Source organism: Microcaecilia unicolor, chromosome 2 (assembly GCF_901765095.1).
Source record: "Microcaecilia unicolor chromosome 2, aMicUni1.1, whole genome shotgun sequence".
Lineage (NCBI taxonomy): Eukaryota > Metazoa > Chordata > Amphibia > Gymnophiona > Siphonopidae > Microcaecilia > Microcaecilia unicolor.
Window position 1 is genome coordinate 260,202,932 of NC_044032.1, and position 21,419 is coordinate 260,224,350.

Consider the following 21,419-nt stretch of genomic DNA (forward strand, 5'->3'; position numbering starts at 1 on the left):
TCTGAGAAATCAGAGAGGATAGCTGAAGCCCTTGTGGGCTGAGGAGTTAGTGAGTAGGGCCTCCAGATAATCAGCTGACAGGCCTGGCCCTTATTTACATACCTCTGCAACTCACTTAAAGAGAGAGGCTGTAGATAACTTGATAGAACTAACCCTAGAGCTGCCAGGCAGGCTCCCAGCCGAGAAGGGCAGGGTTGTGGAACCGGAGCAGCAGGCTGAGAGCCGGAGCACAGAGAAAGAGGCACTGTGTAAGGCAGGAGACAAATCCACATGGATGAGGCAGCATGGTGGGAGCTAAATCCTTCTTCTCAAGCTTCCAGTGCAGCTGTTACTTCCTTTGGCTTCTGATACGCCGCCTGGAAACCCGGTAATGCTCTCACCCTTATACACTCTTTCAAATCACGCCTATACTCTGGGTTGCCTGATTGTTGATGGCCTCATTTCTATTGGGAGTGCTAGATTCCATTTATTCTTTCCTTGTGCAATACTAGAAAAGATCTATGTACTGCACGAGGTCTCCCAAGGTCATTGCTTATTTCTGGTATAATGCTGACAGGTGCAGGTGTCTTGGGATCATTGGTTATTCCTTTTCTAGCACTGACAGTATGTGAGAGTCCTGGAATCATCAATTATTCCTGTTTATAGAGGTGACAGGGTCTGGGTGTCCCAGGATAGTCAGTTGTTACTCTTGTTTATGGCGCTGACAGGCATGAAAGTATCCTGGGATCATCGATTCTCCATCGACAAGCAGGACGATTCAGTCACACAAATGGGTGATGTCATGGACTAGCTCTCTCAGAGCTTAGAAAATTTCAGAAAGTTCTTCTGATCATTCTCAGGCTTTCCTGTGCAGCTGCTATCTGAGAGTTCCCCTTAGTCTTAACATTCTGATCTTCTTTCTGTAGAAATTTAGCTGTAAAACCATTATCAGTGACCTGCATCCTCCTTGTTTCCTCTTCGCCAGCCCCCAAAATACTTTGCTAAAAAAAAAAAAAAAAGCAAGAAGAAGAAGAAAGAAGAGTTTAACCTGCTAGGCCAGATTTTCCATGTGGCAGACATAGAAAACAAATTTAGATGCTGACATTAATGTTTGGCCTGACTATGATATCCCAAACTGCTCCCACTGTGCCCAAATATCTCAGAAAGCAGGGTGCTATAGGGTCTTCAAAATGTCTGACTTGCAATACACTTCGGCTGGAGGCAAAGCCAAAGAAGGTGAAGGTCAGCTCAGCAAAGACACAAGATAGAGTAGCAAATTCACCTCACAGGAGATGGAGCAGGAACTGTGCCATATAAAGCTCCATGTGAAAGAGAACTCCTTTCAGTTCCTTGGCCAGTATATTTGAGCTACTTTTACAGGTCAGGGTATCTCTATATGCAGCTGAGAATGGCTCTTGAAATCTCCTTAATAAAGCATGCCCCCTCTATGAGTTAAGAACAGAGTAGAGGAGTAGCCAGCTAAGAGCCATAGAAGCAAGGGTTCAAATCCTGTGTCTTCCACTAATGCTCCTTGTGACTTCACCCTCTATTATATCAGGAGCGACTTAGATTGTACAGTCGTGTGGACAGGGAAGTAAGTTATGTACCTGAATGTAACTTGCTTTGAGCTCAGATTTGAAAAGTTAATCCAAGATCTCAATTCAAAGTGTGCTGAACTCATTGGAATGTAGTCATATGTAGGACAGCTTATTGGATTCTAACAATGGATACAGTATATTACACCAGCTAAGCTTATTGATAGCTGGAATGCAGGCTGATGCTTTAATCAAGATGACTGGCATTTTGTCTGACAAAATTTGAGGTTCTTTTTAGACTATTTCTACAGAAGTACAGATTTCTAACTTTCTTTACCAAAATAGAGCATAGGATCTGGTTTGCAGGGTACATGTTTGCATATCTGGAGAAGAGGTGAGACACAAAATCACAAGATCAGTTCTACCACTATTGTCCAAATTATGTTTATTGAGTAACTGGAAATTAGTTCCATTTCCTAGTGATACAAAGAAGCTGGTTTCAAAAACAATGCATGCAGCAAGGTTTATAATATCATTGCCTGACATTACCTTATGAAGAACCCAGCTTCATACAATACTATTATTAGAAAGGCTTACACACATGCTTAGGAATAATGTGTAAAGATATGAGAAAATATACAGCTCATATTGGAGATACAGTATCATGGATATCAGAATGAGGTCATATGAGACTATAGGATATCAAACCAGAATAATGTACTTTGTAATTATGCACAACATTATGTTGCATATGATGTATCTGGCTTGTTGGTTTATCTGAAAAAAAAAATTTGCAAAAGAAAATAGTTACAAAATAAAGAGGACTTTGGTGCAAAAAAGAAGCCTCAGTTCCACAATGCTGCAGGTTTCCATGAAGGGATCTTTGGCACTGAGAAACCCAATGACTCATGTGTCATCATTGCCATCAATGACTCCCTCAACTCAACTGGAGCGAAGAAAATGAAACTCAGTGGAACCTAGCAGTTCCTATATATCATTGGTACAAAGACTTCCTTTACCTCAATATTTCAGTGCTCAAGATATCCTTTAGATTACCGCTGAAGTTTTCAGCACCGAAGCCTCACACAGTCACCACTCCAGTGCTTGTTCCCCAAAAAAGACCTAGCTTCCCTTTCTTGATTTGGGGAATGCACAACAATGGAATCTCTTCATCAACATGTCGAAACCATGGCCTTCAGGCTAAACAATAGTTTACTGTATTAGACAGTACCAAAATTATCACCTTCACAACCATTGCAGAAATTCTTTTTGTCAATGCTTAAAGTTGATAATAAAAAACCTTATTTTTATAGTACTAGTACATAAGCACAGCCACGCTGGGAAAAGACCAAAGGTCCATCAAGCCCAGCACTGTGTCTCCGACAGCAGCCAATCCAGACCCAAGAACCTGGTAGACATACACAGCGCTGTATAATGGTGAGAAGTATCCAAGTACAATTTGTTACTTCCCTACAGAACATGCTATATGAGTGGGTACCTGAAACATTAAGACATAAAGGGCTAGATTTAATATGTGGTACCAAAAAATGCAGCGCAGAAAAAGCGCTATCCTATATGCCACGCTTAAAGTTAGGCACAGTTTATAAAATAGTAAATATGTCTGGGAATCGCTTCAAACTTTAGGCATGGCTATTTGCACCAACTGAAATGTGGTGTAAATGTAGACACCTAAATTAGGCACATATCCCTGATATTCTATAACAATGTGTGTAAATGTTAGGAACACCTCCATTATACCCATGACCCTCCCATTTCCACATCCCCTTTTTCAGATTACTTGTAAATTTTAGGTGTGGATCCCAAGCCTAAAGTTACATGTGTAAATGCTAAGTAAATCTAATTAGTTCCAATTAAAACAAGCCAATTATTGGTGCTAATTAGCTTATTATTCAATTAAAGTGCGCAAGCAAACTGGGCATGTGTACAAATTTGTACATACAATTTTTGGCAACTTTTATAGAATTAGGGGAAAGTGACTTATGTCCTTGACTAAAGCAGGAATTGAACACTAGCTACCCTGGTTCTCAGCCCACGTCTATTCTCTCTTCTCCACCTTAGTGGCTGCCAGAGAAACAAAAACACGCAAAGAATTTTCCTAGATACAGGTGATCTAACTAGGCAAGATATAGAAGTCTGGAGTATATCTTCTGCATCAGAGCCATGAGATGTGACTCATTCAAGTTCAAGTTCATCTTTATTTGATATACCACCAGTGGACGTGCCATCTAGGCAGTATACAATAATAACAAATAATAGGTAAAGTCATAAAATTGGAACTACAAATCTGCAAAACAAAAGAGAAAGATAGCAATAAGGAAAAGGGATACTGTTATTGCAACAAATTCAGTGCCATAGCATGGGCATCCCCAGCAAAATTCCTAACCTGGGGCCCCAAAAGCCAGATGGAAAAGGTGAATCTTAAGGGCTACCTCAAACTGTTGCTGTGTAGGCAGCAGTCATAAATGTAAGGAAAAGGCCATTGCATAAAGCAGCGGCAGTAACATTAAACATAGTATTAGAGAAGTAATCTAGACAAATCTGGTGAAAAGAAGAAATTGATAAAAGATGGTTGTCTTTACCACAGAGACCAGAGGCTGAAGAAGAAGAATCAACTGGCCAGCCTTCTTATTCATTTACACCCTTGCTCAGGAGCACCTCATACTCTGAAGACCTCACCTATTTGGCTTTCATTTTAAAAATGTCAGAGAGAGTTCCATTCACCCAGCAGGAAGAAAAGGAGTCGTGATATAATCTCTTTGACTTATTATGGTACTTATTATGCCCTGAAAGAATCGGTGGCAGTCCACATCTATAAACTCCTTCAAGAACTGCAAATATAAATGTGATAGACCCTTGTCTTCTGTATGCTGGTGGGAAGCAAGCTGGTCCTAACATACAAGGTCCAAGCTTCTCCAGGGCTTAGCACAGTGCAATTACTACACTACTCAGTAACAGTAGAAGCAGCATTAAAGAAAGCCAAACATTCCAAAGAATATCCCTGCACCCCATTGGGCAAAGAACCAAAAACTTGCCACACTCACTTTCAGGACTGCAGTTCACCATGCCATTATCTGCTGATCATGAAGTCACTTGTGGAGAACCTGTCATAGGATAAAAGAGAAAAATTCCTTGATCAGTTAAACAGTGCTGTGGAATGTAGTAAACACTTATCAAGATCAGCATATAAAGCATTTGGCACATCCATAAGAACTTTGTCTGTTGCAATAAGAGCTAGAAGACTGACATGGCTCAGAGTTTCAAGTTTACGGAAAGATGTGCATGACAGGTTAACAGAAATACCAAGGACAAGGGGAAAAACCTGTTTGGAAATAAGGTAAAAAGGACAGTGGATATAACAAGAGATCACTACTCCAGTATTCATATGCTTTCCGTTACAATGGCTGAACAGTTTCCCAACATTAAAAAAACAGTCTTATCCATAGAAACAGACAATTCTTAGCAACAGAAGATAGGCCATGCTGAGTCAGACCAAGTTCATTGCGCCGAGGATCCAGTCTCCCAACAGTGGTTAGTCTGAGTCACAATTACTCAGATTGGCCACTGTCTTCTATCAAAGTTGTTGCTATCATTGCTACATTAATCGAAGACAGCAGTAGCATCAGCAGCAGTAGCAGCCTCCTAGGCCTAGTCAAAGAAAAGGGAGTCAAAGCATTCGCCCAGTTTTATTTATTTATTTATTTGTTGCATTTGTATCCCACATTTTCCCACCTCAATGTGGCTTACATCGTTCCGTCATGGCAATCGCCATTCCAAAGTGAGAGATGTAAATGGTATTACATAGAGAACATGAATAACAAAATAAAATTAAGCAAACAAGTATAAAGAGATCATATTCGGAATAATAGATAAAGTTGTAATGCGTTAAAGTTCATATGAAGGATTGTTGCGGTATGCCTTGTTGAAGAGGCAGGCTTTCAGTGATTTCCGAAAGTTGGTTAGGTCGCGCTGGTTTCTCACATCAAGTGGTAATGCCTATGTAGGAAAAGCTGAATGCATGTGTTAATTTGTATTTTAGTCCTTTGCAGCTGGGGAAATGGAGATTTAGGAATGTGCGTGCTGATCTTTTAGTATTCCTGAGTGGAAGTCTGTGAGGTCAGACATGTAAACTGGGGCATCTCCGTAAATGATTTTATGAATCAAGGTGCAGACCTTCTTTAGCAGAGACAATATAACCAGTTTCTTGATAAATGCCATGGTTCACTTCCTTATAGGGTTCAGGGTCCAACATTTTGTCAAATCGTATTACAATATCATAAAGGACAAATGGAAACTGAAAACAATAAGATATAATTACTCTCTGTATTGCTTCCAAGTACCACTGGACTGTCTGTGTAGACCCAAGTGATCTCAACAGTTCTTTTTTTGAAAATAAATCAAAATGAAATCCTTGAAGACCAACCTTCCACTTCTGGATCTGAAAGATTGGTTATATTCCACGGGCTCCATGGATCTCAGAGATGCCTGTAGTCATATACTGAACCAGCCTGACACAGACAATACAAATAGAACATTCATCAGCACGTAGTTATAACTTTCCAGTCTTTCTGCAGCAGGGAGTAATCACCAAATAAAATAGTGGCCACAGCAGCTCATATCTGAAATGGAAGAATCTTTGTTTACCCATATCTTGATGGCTGGCTTACAAAGGACTTCTCTCCCAAAGAAGCTAGTCAGTGTGTTCAAATGACCATTCATCTGTTGCACTCACAAGGGTTCATCATAAACTTCACCCAATCAACAGTACAGCTCTCTCAGAGGCTCCAGTATGCCAGATTCTTGATTAACACTCTGATTGGGATCACCAAAAATGTTATGCACAAATCAAGTTCTTCATACCAATTGATTTTCCTTGGCCATATGGCTTATAGCATATATGTAAGATACCATAGGGCTAATTTTCAAAAAATAAAAATGTCCAAAAAGTGTTATAAAGCAGCATTTGGACATTTTTCTCAAAATGTCCAAATCGGTATTTTCAAAACCTATTTTGCAGACATCTATCTATGCAATTCATCTGCAGTGAATCTAAATCACAAGGGGGCATTTTGGGGGTGGGATGAGGGCGGGCTTAGGGTGTTCCTAACATCTGGACGTTTTACAGCCATAATGAAACAAAACGAAGACACCTAGGGCAAAAATCTAAACACTTTCATCTAGACCTGATAACCACTGGAGGGAATCAGGGATGACCCCCCCCCCCCCTTACTCCTCCAGTGGTCACTGACTCCCTCCCACCCCCAAAGTATGAATACAAATAGTACTTAGAAAACAACAGGGTAATCGATCTGCAAACTCCAAGAAGGAAAACAGACAAAGCAGATACGTATGTGAAAAAGTACAATATTTAATGAATAAAAATCAAAATAAAATTAACAAGCCCGATACAGGCCGTGTTACGCCCAACTGTGCTGCATCAGGGGCTACAAAACAAACAGTTATATAACAATTAGAACAGATTTAAACAATTAGAGATAAAACAATAATTGAGTTCTATAACCATGATTGAATGCTCGGCTGATAATCAAAAAACACCATGATAATAAAATCTAGTATATAAATGAATTAAAATGAAATATCAAAATGACATAACAAATTACTATGAGTGTATAAATTAGATATACAAATATAATTAAACAATCTATTTTTTAAAAAATAATATATGTTAATAACATACCTTCCAAAGACAAACCAAATATGTATATCATAATAAAGAATGAATAATAAATAAATAAATTATATAGTTTACATATAAAATACAACATATAAAATGTCACTTGATAATAGATAATAATTAGCAATAAATATTGATTATTAAAATATTGATTATTAAAATATATACTGCAAAAGACCCACCATAAACTCTAATTGTGCTTATATTTAAAATAAAATTGACACCTACTTTCTGTATGATCATATGATTTCCACTTAAATATCTAAGAAGTAATGAATAGACATAAAAAATAAAAAAAATAAGAAAAAAAAAGGTTGTCAGAAGAAAAAAGTGTAGTTGATTGCAAAATGACTAATGAAAAATAATAAATAATAAAAACAAAAAAAACCCAATCAATCAAACAATAAAAAATTAAGAGGGTAAAACAAACAGGTATATAAAGTTTGAACAATTAAAAAATTATGAAACATATAAAAAATGTATTTCTATCCTTTCTCAACCAACATGATTCAAAAATTGAATTTCTTTTATCTTTTAAATAAATACATATTCTATATTAGTTTAGTTTTCAACTTTTTTTTATTGATGACAGATCAGCAATAATACATAACTCAAACATTTCCAGCTGATATGGTGAAATACAAATATTCAGAGGACTAAGCTCAGCCCTCCAACATTGAACACTCCATCATCAAACTTTTCTCCCCCCCCCCCTTATAAATCCCCCTCACCCTCTTCTACTTTTTGAACTTTATTGACAAAGAAAAACATCAAAGGTTAATCAACATCTGCCCCATCCTATATGCTAATGATATTATAATACAGATATATACTAATTTCCAAAGGCTCCTGGGTCCTCATATCATATTCCCCCTCCCCCCCCTCTGCGTCTATCTACTATATCTATATGTGTGTGAATAGTCTCCATATATTGCTTCTCTATATGGTCTACATTTAATATCCTACTCATAGTACATATTCTATATTAAAATGATATAATTAAATAGTAGTTTTTTTAATAATTTCAATTAGTAGGAGTAACTAAAACATAATAGTGTAAATTACCTATTTGTTGAGTTCACAATTGTGCAATGGAAAAGCACATCTTAACAGATGTCACTTTGGAAAGAAAAATCCTACAACAAGAACTGAGCAGTGTATCATGAATATAATGCTATGTATAAGTCAATGTGGACATATGAAAACCTCCATTATGTAAAATGGCCTAATTCATACATGATGTCTGATTACCGTTTGTAATTTGCAAATAGCCAATTTCCATCAGACCACTCATTTCTCTTATGAATTTAGCTCTCCGTAAGTCCAACGCAATGAAACAGTACAAAGCAGCCTCTGTGACAGTTTCAGATGTTATAGCCAGTCCTATTACAGCAGCAAGCAGGTTCTTGGAATAGCCTAGTGGTAGAGAAGGTGACCCAGGCCCATAATCCACTCTATTACACTTGTGGTGGAAAGTGTCAGCCCCCCTAAAAAAAACCCCGAACTCTTCTGTACCCACATATAAATGCCCCTTTCACCTATAAGGGCTATTGTAGTGGTGTATAGTTGAGTACAGTAGGTTTTTCATTGGTTTTGAACTCACCATACAATATGAGGGGGTAATCGTGAAATGTGTACTTAGGACTGTCAGAGTTAGCCTAACTGAGGCTTTAGGGCCTACTCTGTGTCAGCCTGAGACCTCTTGAGAGCAGCCCCCTCCTCTCCTAGTCTGATCCCTGGGAATGTCAGTGAAAGACAGGATGTCTCAGAACACCTGTGCTTCAGAGCAATAAAGCAAACCAGAACCATTGCTCAGGAAAAACAATAGAAATAAACCACTGTCTCCACAAACTGTGCCTTTACAGGAATTCACACTTCCTTGGTGAATCAGGAGACATAGGATTAAAGCAAACCAAATTATATCACAAGCCAGGTGTGTGGGAAAAGAAGTCAGTTATTTAAACCCAGAGAGGGACAAAGAGACAGACACCAGGACACTCACACATCACACTGACACACACACATACACAGACACCTTCAGACACATATCCACAGCCCCCCCTCCCTCACCACCACCACCACCACCTGCATCCATGCCACACACATCTTCCTGCTCAGCACTGACATTCATTCATTGACATCAGGCAGACCCTGAGACACACCAAAGCAATGCACACCGAAACACTGCTGTATTATCTGCCCTAAGTGTTGTAAGTCTATTGCTAGATAAAATACCTTTTGCCAAGTCACACTTGTGTGTTGTATTATTGTACAACCAAACCCACTGCCAAACAAGTGGACCTGGAACCATAGAAAGGAACTCAGAACCAGACAAAGCCAAAGGCTGACATTTGACCTCTGGGGCCATAACTTACAAGAACCTTTTATGCAAAGTCCACTGTAGTGTCCCACTGCTCTGCTGGGATGACTGTATGTCCAGTCTACTAGGAAGGCTGGCTCCTCCTATGTCCCAATGATTTGAATTTCTGCATTTTTCACTTGGACGTATTTTTGGAATATGGTCCAAAAAGATAGACATACTAAGCACAACAACATCTAGGAAATGGTCATTTTCTAAGAAAAAAGATAGCCGTTTTTCTGGTTTGAAAATAGTAATTTTCACTACTTGATTTTTGGATGTTTTCATCAAAATGTCCAAAGTTGGATTTGCCCCTCCAAGTGACCACAGCTTAACATTGGACATTTTCAGCATACACTGGAGAACAGCTCTCCTTTATGCCTATTTCTCTGTTACTTTAATATGAGAAACTTTATAGAAAATAAAACAAGCCCTCAGCAGTGGCGTACCAAGGGGGGGGGGGGGGGGGGCGGTAGGGGTGGTCTGCCCCGGGTGCGCGCCGCTGGGGGGTGCCGCGTTGCGCACCTGCTCCTCCGAGTTCGCTAAACTTCGTTCGTTCGCTGCAGCTCTCTCTGCCCCGGAACAGGTTACTTCCTGTTCCGGGGCAGAGGGAGCTGCAGTGAACAAACGAAGTTTAGCGAACTCGGACGAGCAGGCGCGCGCCGCGGCACCCCCCCCCCCCAGTGGCGTGCACCTGGGGGGGGTGTCAGCTAGCGGTGGGGGCGTGCTGCACCTGGGGGGGGGGCGCATCGGCGCTCCGCCCCAGGTGCCATCGAGTCCAGGAACGCCACTGGCCCTCAGTAATCCTTATAGCCCCAGCATGGCCTGTCAAGTCTGGTTTCCCCAGCTGCTGTGGCTATCCATCAGAACATCAATACATCTGTTGGAATTTTATTCTCTGATTACCTAGCATCAAGGGAATATTCTCCACCTGAGCATTCACTAACTAGATTTCACAGCATGTAAGATATCCTTTCAGGAAATGAAGCACAAGAACATTTTATAGCTTCAAGTAAAGAAGATTCTCCATCTGGTGCACTCAGTAGTAATTGAAGCCCTTTAGCTGCACACCTAAAAGCCTGCTTTGATATCTGTTGTACCTTCCTCATCTGACCTTCATAGCTCATCTGTAAAATTGCATTTGTGTGCAATAGTAGCATACCATTCTGAGATAAATGGAAACTTGATGTTACTGTAGGTTCATGAAAGTCTTATGGAGCACAAAGGCCCCACTCAAAAACCTACTAGTCCCATGGGATTTCAGCATTGTTCTGATTCAGCTCATGTAATCTCTCTATGGATTCACCCAGTGGTGTGCTGGTAAATGTTTAACTTCCTAAGGTCTTCAGGAGACTGAGGAAACTTGTGAGACAGCATCAGCACAGAAAGTCTGTGACGTTTTGTGTGTACCTTGTTTGAAAGAGGCACCTGAAACCTGCCTGTGCTTCCTTGTTCTCTGCAGCATTAAAATCTGTTAGGTCACAGGTCACTTGAGATCTTTGTTGTGTAAATAAGGACAGTATGTCATTGAAGGGGGAAAATAAAATTCAGAGATTGATTCAGGCAGTGTCTACAGTACTCTGAAGGTGAGTGGGAGAAGGACAGTCTTTCTCTCATAGTAACATAGTAGATGACGGCAGAAAAAGACCTGCACGGTCCATCTAGTCTGCCCACGATAAACTCATATGTGTATACCTTACCTTGATTTGTACCTGTCTTTTTCAGGGCACAGACCGTATAAGTCTGTGCAGCAGTATTTCCCGCCTCCCAACCACCAGTCCCGCCTCCCATCACCGGCTCCGGCACAGACCCCGTATAAGTCTGCCTTCCCCCATCCTAGCCTCTCAACCACCAACCCCTCTTCCCCCCGCCACCCAATTTCAGCTAAGCTTCTGTGGATCCATTCCTTCTGCACAGGATTCCTTTATGCCTGTCCCACGCATGTTTGAATTCCGTTACCGTTTTCATCTCCACCACCTCCCGCGGGAGGGCATTCCAAGCGTCCACCACCCTCTCCGTGAAGAAATACTTCCTGACATCTTTCCTGAGTCTGCCCCCCTTCAATCTCATTTCATGTCCTCTCGTTCTACCGCCTTCCCATCTCCGGAAAAGATTCGTTTGCGGATTAATACCTTTCAAATATTTGAACGTCTGTATCATATCACCCCTGTTCCTCCTTTCCTCCAGAGTATACATGTTCAGGTCAGCAAGTCTCTCTTCATACGTCTTGGAACACAACTCCCATACCATCCTCGTAGCTTTTCTTTGCACCGCTTCCATTTTTTTAACATCCTTCGCAAGGTACGGCCTCCAAAACTGAACACAATACTCCAGGTGGGGCCTCACCAACGTCTTATACAGGGGCATTAAAACCTCCTTTTTTCTGCTGGTCACACCTCTCTCTATACAGCCTAGCAACCTTCTCGCTACGGCCACCGCCTTGTCGCACTGTTTCATCGCCTTCAGGTCCTCAGATACTATCACCCCAAGATCCCTCTCCCCGTCCGTGTCTATCAGGCTCTCCCCACCTAACACATACGCCTCCCTTGGATTTCTACTCCCTAAGTGCATCACTTTGCATTTCTTCGCATTGAATTTTAATTGCCAAACGTTAGACCATTTTTCCAGCTTCTTCAGATATTTTTTCATGTTTTCCACTCCCTCCGGGGTGTCCACTCTGTTGCAAATCTTGGTGTCATCCGCAAAAAGGCAAACTTTACCTTGTAACCCTTCGGCAATGTCACTCACAAATATATTGAACAGAATGGGCCCCAGCACCGATCCCTGAGGCACTCCACTACTCACCTTTCCCTCCTCCGAGTGAACTCCATTCACTACCACCCTCTGGCGTCTGCCCGTCAACCAGTTCCTAATCCAGTTCACCACTTCGGGTCCTATCTTCAGCCATTCTAGTTTATTCAAGAGCCTCCTGTGGGGAACCGTGTCAAAAGCCTTGCTGAAATCTAAGTAGATGACGTCCATAGCATGTCCTTGATTTAATTCTCCCGTCACCCAGTCAAAGAATTCAATGAGATTCGTTTGGCACGACTTCCCTTTGGTGAAACCATGTTGTTTCGGATCTTGCAACTTATTGGCTTCCAGGAAATTCACTATCCTTTCCTTCAGCATGGCTTCCATTACTTTTCCAATAACCGAAGTGAGGCTTACCGGCCTGTATTTCCAGCTTCTTCCCTATCACCACTTTTGTGAAGAGGGACCACCTCCGCCATTCTCCAATCCCTCAGAACCTCTCCCGTCTCCAAGGATTTATTAAACAAATCTTTAAGAGGACCCGCCAGAACCTCTCTGAGTTCCCTCAGTATTCTGGGGTGGATCCCGTCCGGCCCCATGGCTTTGTCCACCTCTCCCTTTATCTCTTTGCAGTCTCAGGAAAAACAGCAGAGTGAGAAAGGGTTTCAAATAGTAGAATAGTATTTTGAAAATTTTTTTTTGTTACATTTGTACCCCACGCTTTCCCACTCATGGCAGGCTCAATGCGGCTTACATGGGGCAATGGAGGGTTAAGTGACTTGCTTTTGGAAAGGTTTCTTTCTGACCTGCAGTTCTGTTTTGTTTTTTAACCACCAAAAAAGGGTTTTATGTGGCAGCAACTCAGAGCTTTCATTAGTAATAGAGCTGTGATATCCTTCAGTTCTATTATTTTTTTTTGTTACATTTGTATGCTGCTCTTTCCCACTCATGGCAGGCTCAATGCAGCTTACATATACAGGTACTTATTTGTACCTGGGGCAGTGGAGGGTTAAGTGACTTGCCCAGAGTTACAAGGAGCTGCCTGTGCCTGAAATGGGAATCAAACTCAGTACCCCAGGACCAGAGTCCACCACCCTAACCACTAGGCCACTCGTGTTCTGTTCATTGCTAGTATCAATAGCTAGTATTAGACTTTAACTGTGGATGACTAGTAGTGATATCTAACTCTGGGCTTCAAACAGTTGTTCTGCATTTCTGTATTTTATGTACTTGCTGAATTGGGAAACCAGTGTTTATTTTATGGAGCTTCAGGTATTTAGGACAGAACATGAGTAATACTAGGTACAGGGTGGCTGATCCAGTCCTGGTTATACCTCTGTGGCAAGCATGGGAATTTATCAGTGGTGACTGGTCACCTGCAAGAGAGAGAATCTTCATCTCCTTTTCCCAAAAATACAACAAAAATAAAAATAAAGCGATAAAACAGAAAAGGAAAAACAAAACAAAAAGAGAATAAGATAACGCCTTTTTATTGGACTAACAATACATTTTTTAAACTAGTTTTCAAGGCCAAAACCTTCTTCCTTGGGTCACAACAATATAACAAATGATGAGAATATTAGAATATATATAAGTAAAGCATAGAAGCTTTCCAGTGACAAGAGAAATGGTAGGGATGAAGGGGAGGAGGGGGAGTGGAAAAACAGGGAGAAGGAAATGAGTGATCCAAAGATGGCAAAGTGGTATAATTTTATGATTTATAATGTGATAGGAAACCCGGATCTCTGTTAAGTTAGTCAAAAATATATTCAGTTAGTCCAATAAAAATGTATCGACTTATTGTTTTTATTTATATTTATTACCTTTAAAGTGGACTAACATGGCAACCACACTATGTTATTTCAGAAAAGCAGCAGAACTACAAATTCATGCATACCCTGGGCTAAATCCAGGCCTTTGTGCCTCCGGGTGATGTTACTGCTACTGTTTTTTTTTTTTTTACCAGAGAGATCCTCATTTGAGACTATCTGTTTAGGATAACTAACCTCTTGCAACTTGTTCCAGCTTAATGAGCCACTTTGATGGTGAAAGGCAGCTTGTTTATTGTTTACTTTGGGATATCAGTATAATTGTTACTATTGTTACTCAAAAATTCTTAAATATGAAGAGCTTGCAAATGGGTGCCCCTCTGTGACTGGATGGAGGCCCGCTGGTTGCTCTGGGTTAGGCCAAGCATAGCTCAGCTATTGGGATGACATCCATCTGGTTGTGGTTTCCCTGGCTCCACATTCTCCTGGACCTGCTCAGCAGTAGCAGCAGCAACTCTTCTAAGGGTTGTACCTGAAATATTCTTTGATGGTGGGGCCCAAGGTGGTGGCTCAGGACTGTGGGCATCATTGGCATGGAGCAGTGACAGAGGAAGGAGGTTATAGTCCTGGGCTATAAGCATCACAGGAATCAGAGTGTTAATGGCTGGGGGTTCAAGCTTCTCCTACTAATCTACAAATGCACTCAATCTGCAGCCCCTCCTTACCTCTCTACCCTCATCTCCCCTTACGCTCCTACCCGTAACCTCCGCTCACAGGACAAATTCCTCCTCTCAGTACCCTTCTCCACCACCGCCAACTCCAGGCTCTGCCCTTTCTGCCTCGCCTCACCCTATGCTTGGAATAAACTCCCTGAGCCCATACGCCAAGCCCCCTCCCTGCCCATCTTCAAATCCTTGCTAAAAGCTCACCTCTTCAATGTCGCCTTCGGCACCTAACCATCGTACCTCTATCCAGGAAATCTAGACTGCCCCCAATTTGATTGACTGCACTTTTTGTCCTTTAGATTGTAAGCTCCTTTGAGCAGGGACTGTCCTTCTTTGTTAAATTGTACAGCGCTGCGTAACCCTGGTAGCACTTTAGAAATGTTAAATAGTAGTAGTAGTAGAGTGGTGATAATACTAGAGTAGCAGTGGAAAAAATGGGGTATGAGGGCAAAGGACTGGTTTAACCTGTCCCTGAAAAGAACAGTGCCGACTGGATGCTCTGCTCATTAGGGTTACCATAAGCTCCATATCTGTAGAGATAAGCTAAACAATTACTGATTTTCCACCCATCGTCTATATGTTAGAAGTGCATGCGTATTTGAGTTCATCCCACTTTAACCTTCACCACCTCCCCCTTAGCAATTTAAATGGCCTGATGTTATCTATATATTGTTTGAAAATCTACAGGCTAATTATGCATTCACCAGCGAACACATAATTGCCTTTGAATATTGGTCCATATGGAACACTCCAAGACTAACCAGCTAAAACTCTCCCAGCAATAGGCACAGAGCAGAAGTAGCATGTTTCATTTTAGAATTCAACATGCAAAAATATTCTATTCATATTCTGGTTTCACATCACTGACAGCAACATAAAGTCCTCCATAGTGAGATGCTGAGTGAAGTAACACAAAATCCTGTAAGACACTCGGAACTTTACCATACCAAACCAGTGCCGAGTCCAAAAACCAAACTGCACAAGCCCTACCCATGAAATGCTAACACTGCAAACATTGTAGAACACCAATACACCTCCAGTTGAAAAAAGAGAACAAGTTGGATGATACAGATTCCTACGTAGGACCTACATGTTAGCAGAATCCCTCTACTCGATTACACCTGAAAACATAATACAGCAATACTATGCAGTACAGGTATTTCCATACCGCAACAGCCAAATAGATATTTAGTTCAGTGTGCATTTACAGAAGAGTAATCAATAAAAATTTAAAGTTTAATCAGAAATAGAAGTGTTTAGCTTATGGCAAAAAAGCATATAATTTGCTTCAGATCTAATGAAAGAAGGTAGCGCGTTACAAAAATTTACAGCTTAGTAGAAAAAAGTTGAATGAGAAAGACACCTGTGTTTTATGTTTTTTTACTAATAGGTATTCAGGAAATTTTGATTCCTGAGCTTTATGATCTTGCATTTAGAAGGACGATTTAAAGTTGATTCATAGAAGGCAGTGAAGTTCCAAAGAAAATTCTATGAATGAACAAAACATCATTAATGTAATAAGTGTTTCCTATTGGCAACCAATGTAGGTCTACCAACAAGGGGAGACAGTGGTCAGACTTTCTAACTGAATATATTAATCTCGCAGTTGTGTTCTGTAATGTGAAGCTGGTTTAGCATAGGTTTTGACCATCTCAAATATAAAACATTAGAAATACAGTAATCTAATTGTGGGAGAATCATTGCCTGGTAACCAATCTAAAATGATCCCAATGGAAGAACTTTCTTACGGTCTCAATGAACAGTTTGCAAATTATTGTTTTTGCTAACATATTAACATGATACTCAAAAGAACCTAAGATCTTCAAGAATGGCTCTAATTTAATAGTCTTGTCCTTTAATATTATTTTCTCCATTATAGGATCTTCTGAATATTTAAATTGGAGAATTTTAGTTTTTCTATATTTAATTTCAACAAATAATTAGTAGCCTAATTTTCAACGCTGAGATATACTCTATACCACAGCATTAGAAATTCTCCTGATTGGAAATACATTGGTATAATATTCTTCTGGCCTACCTAGTCTGTAAGACCTCACTTAAGATTCCACCCAAGTTCTACTAACACTCCCAATACCCAGACAATAGAGTCTGTCTTCTTCTGGGCTCCCAATCAATCTTTGAGTTTTCACCAAAGTGCATCCCCCATGTCCCAAGTATCTGCCCTCCTGCCTCCTTATTTGAGCACCCACCCATCTACTTTCTTGTCCAATATTAATTAACCTGGCCTATCCTTCCTTACCCCAGCACACCCATCCATATGCCCCTCCCTCGCAACATTGCTTTCTTCTTGCCCATATCTGCCCTTTTCTCTCACTCATGCCCCAGCCTGTAGCATCATCAGCCCCCTTCCAGTTCCAGCCATGTCACAGTTTTAGCTCTCTTCCAGTTCCATCCGCCAGCCCCCATCCAGTTCCATCCACTTCCCCTCAGCATCTGCTCATTTTCAGTTCCAGCCTCCTCCAACAGCATCCAACCACTTCATTGTCGTTCTCTGCATTTGTCCCCATCCAGTTCCAGCCCCCTAGCATCTAACCATTTCCAGTTCCAGCCTCCAACCCCCTTTCACCAGCAATTTCAGTCTCCTTGCATTCCCAGCCCCCCTCCCTCACCATTCCCAACCAATCATTTTAATCTCTTACATAGGGTACAGAGCACCTTCTTTCACTGCTGCTGCTGTGCACTGATTCTGCTGAGTATCGCCAGCCCCACATAATTTTTAAAAGGGCAAAACAATGCATTTCCTGTTTCTTGTAAGAGTCAGAAAATGCTTGTTTTCATATTAAAAATGCTGTGGTGCTGATGACAGTGCTGGCAGAAGCAGGTTATAGTGGCAGGAATGAAAGAAGGCACTTCTACTGCTGTGAAGGAGTGAGCAAGTAAGGCAGGCTTTTGGCAAGCTTGCGTGCCCTGAGCCAGTGCCTTACTGGTGCAAGTCTTAAGCTGGCCTTGTGTACAGAACAAACACATCATTATATAGTGTATATTATACTAGTAGTCATGGCCCCAAAGTTTGTGACTGCCACACTAACACATATTCAAATACAAGCTCACAAAACATATTGCTTTGTAATAAAATGTCATATATGCTGCTTTCAGCACTGTTTACAGAAAGTTGTCTGAATGTCAGTATCCTATATAATAATTCTCACCTCCAACGTTCTGTGCCTGGGACCGTGGCACATTGAGAGGTGGTCTGCTAGGCTGTGTAGATCAGATGACGTCAGACGCATTATGACGTAAGCCTGGAGAAGAGACATCAGATTGACCAATAGAAGGGAGAGGGGAGGAGCCGCAATGCAGGGAGCAGCAAATCAGCACAAAACGGGGTGGACCCAGCAGACGACGACCCTGGAACACGGAGGGAGGGTGGGGACGACCCTAGAACACGGGGAGGGGGTGACGACGACCCTGGAACACGGATTGAGGGGGGTATGACGGCCCTGGAACACGGAGGGAGGGTGGGATGACGACCCTGGAAAACAGAAGGGGGGACGACGACGACAACCCTGGAACATGGAGGAAGGGGGGACACTGGAACTGGATGGGTTGGTGGGGGGGCCCCAGGCACACACACTCTCTCTCTGGCACACACACTCTCTCTCTCATAGACACACACTCACACACAGTCTCACTCACTCTGTCACACACAAATTCACTCTCTCTCTCACACAGTCACTCTCATACACACTCTCTCAAACATACACACTCCGAGGAAAACCTTGCTAGCGCCCGTTTCATTTGTGTCTGAAACGGGGCTTTTCTACTAGTTTTCAATAATTGCCTTTGTTCTTAATGACCATTTGGGTGCGTGGGCATTGATCTTGCCACTTTTCTGCAGAACTCTGGCATTATCTTCTGGGTCTAAACTGCTTTGATCCATTGTGTCAAATCTACTTCAGACAATGGCTTGTGTATCGGTACCCTCTTTTTCATCACTATTGGCACATTTTCAATGATGATCAAATTAGGGCTGTTTCCTGGCCAGGTTTTCAATACTCTTATCAGTTCCTGAACCAGAAATGCCTTCACAGCTTTTGCTCCATGGCGTGTTGTGTACCATCCTGTTGTGAATGTGCATGAAATTTGAGGGATTTTCTTTCAGTAAATTAAAACAGTTCCATTAATTGTTGTATTCTTAGGCATAGTCCCTAACTCTGCTTAATCAGCCCCTGAGACTGCATCCCAAATCGTGGTTTATGGCAGTGATTGCAAAACCTGGTCCTGAAGGCACCCCAGCCAGTCAGGTGTTCAGGATATCTACAATGAATATTCATGAGAGAGATTTGAATGCATTGTTATTGAATTCAGCAATGAATTGCATCCTTCATAAGCTCAGATGAGCCAAAAAGCAAAAACTAAATGGGTTATAAAAGAAGAACTATCTACTTCATGAATATGCTTAATATCACCCACAACTGTGACTACGTCAACATTTTCACAGAAAGTCCAAAAAGAAGATTAATAATAAAGCAAATAAATATTTTTAGTTACATACAATTCATCACATATGCCATAAATGCCAAATGATCTCTTTTTAAGTGACAGTAACTATCAAGATGGCTGCAGCTGCCATAATGAAAACCAATAGCCCATACACAGTGTTGGGCAAGTTATTTTGTAAAATAATATATTAACGTTACCAGTTACTGCAAGGAAGAAGTAATATATTGTAGTTACTTGTTTAATGAAAGTAATATGTTGCTGTGAAAGTAATATGTTACTTTTAGGACCCTGTTTATAGGCGCATTAACTTTTTAGCGGGCACTAAAAATTAGTGCAAACTAATGCTAGAGACACCCATATATTCCTATGAGTGTCTCTAGCATTAGCGCGCCTAAAACGTTAGCGCGCCTACATCGCGGCTTAGTAAACAGTGCCCATAGTTACTTTTTAATTTCTTGAATATAAACAGTTGTTTCGACATTACATAAAATTAATTCTAGCAATTGGAAATCCATCCATTCCTTAGTGTCCCTCCAGCCCAGGCCAGAATGACTGATGTGTTGTGCACGCCTACCAGCAGGTTGAGACTGGTAAGACTGATTTTGAGGCATCCAGTAAGAGCCGTGCTCAGCCCCTTGGAAACCTCAGCATTCTCAGTCTCCAGCAGATGGTAGATGTGGTGAGCCCCTTGGTCTCAAAATGTCTATTCTGTTTTCTAATTTCTGTTAGCTCAGGTAAATGTACTTCTTCCTTTCTCAGTCTAATAAGTTTTCTTTTCTCTTATACATCTGTTCACCGTTTTGGTTATCTGCTGGCAGAGGCTGAGGCCCACGGGGGTTCTCTAATGCCTCAGAGGTATTACAGTCAGGTGGCCGGGTCCTTCCCCCATCCTATCTCTGAGCTTTCCCTGTATGCCTGAGGGCACAGGGTGGACTGTGGTCCATTGCTCGCCTCAACCCCTTCGAGGGAAGAGAGTTTGCAGAGCCTCGGAGAACAGCCACTATAATATTAAAAAAACAAACAAACAGCAGGCAGGTGCAATGGCTTTAGCCTGCTGTCATGGCTGTCTCCCTGCAGGGCCTTGGGTTCGAGAGCATGTTATAGTTCCTCTTCCTCTGTTCTGGTTTGGGTTCAAGCGCCAGGTAGTTGTTCTGGACAGCGAAGCAGTGCTGGTTTTCAATATGGTGTCAGTGACTATCTACATCGCTTGGGTTTTGGGCGGGAAACTCCGCCATTTTGTATGTAGCTGTGGAGGAGCCTTTTAACTAGAAGTGTAACAAAATGCATACATAAAGCATTAAAATATACCAGTGTACAAAAATTCTAAAAAAAACAAACAATAAAAAACCTTGCACACACTATTTCCTCTCGCAGCCCTTCCAGTAACATAGGATTATCTAAATCCCAAAATATGCTTGTGAAAATAAAAATTCCTTCAACTGCTTCTTAAAAGTACCAAGATTCTGCAGCATACTCAATCTCAATGGTAATTCATTACACTTAATAGGTCCTACATAAGATAATGCCATTTTAGCAGTCACAGAATAATTTAACCTACTTTAAGCGGTTTTTTGAGAATTACCCCCTAAGCAGCATTTACTAAGCCGTGTAGGTGCCCATATTATTCCTATGGGCATCTACATAGTTAGTGTGCTAATTTTTAGCCAAAACACTAAAAATGCTAGCGCACCTTAGCAAACAGGGCCCACACAGATAATGATTCTATTCAAAGAGAAGATACCAATAAGAGCAATTCCAAAGAAGCACAAGGTGGCTCATTCAACAGTCATGCAAAATCTTGAGCTAAACAGTTTTCAATCACAAAAACACTGCAGGCAGTGGTTATGTGAATGGCCAATACAATTACAAAGACAGCAACATTCTCTCCAAGGCATCATCTAGTATTATTAGATCAAGACTTCCAGGAACTCAAAAGGCGAAGTTGTATGCCAGGAATATAAAAGATCAGCTCACTTTCTGCCACAAATACAAGCAATGGACAACTAAGAAATGGGAGTATGTTTGAATATTTTTTATTAATAGAAATTGACAAGAACAAGAAATGGGAGTATATTATATTTTCAGATGAAAGCGCTTTCACCAAATTCCATAGCTTTTTTAAAC

The 21,419-nt window shown here is 41.2% G+C and overlaps 1 protein-coding gene across 1 annotated transcript in view; it reads left to right on the forward strand.

Annotated features, from left to right (window-relative positions):
* The first annotated feature begins 227 nt into the window (after positions 1 to 227).
* IQSEC2 (IQ motif and Sec7 domain 2) overlaps positions 228 to 21,419 on the forward strand; it is a 260,857-nt gene continuing 239,665 nt past the window's right edge. The window contains 1 exon segment of the mRNA XM_030194029.1: positions 228 to 367. Coding sequence (XP_030049889.1) covers positions 285 to 367 — 83 coding nt within the window. The 5' untranslated portion in view covers positions 228 to 284.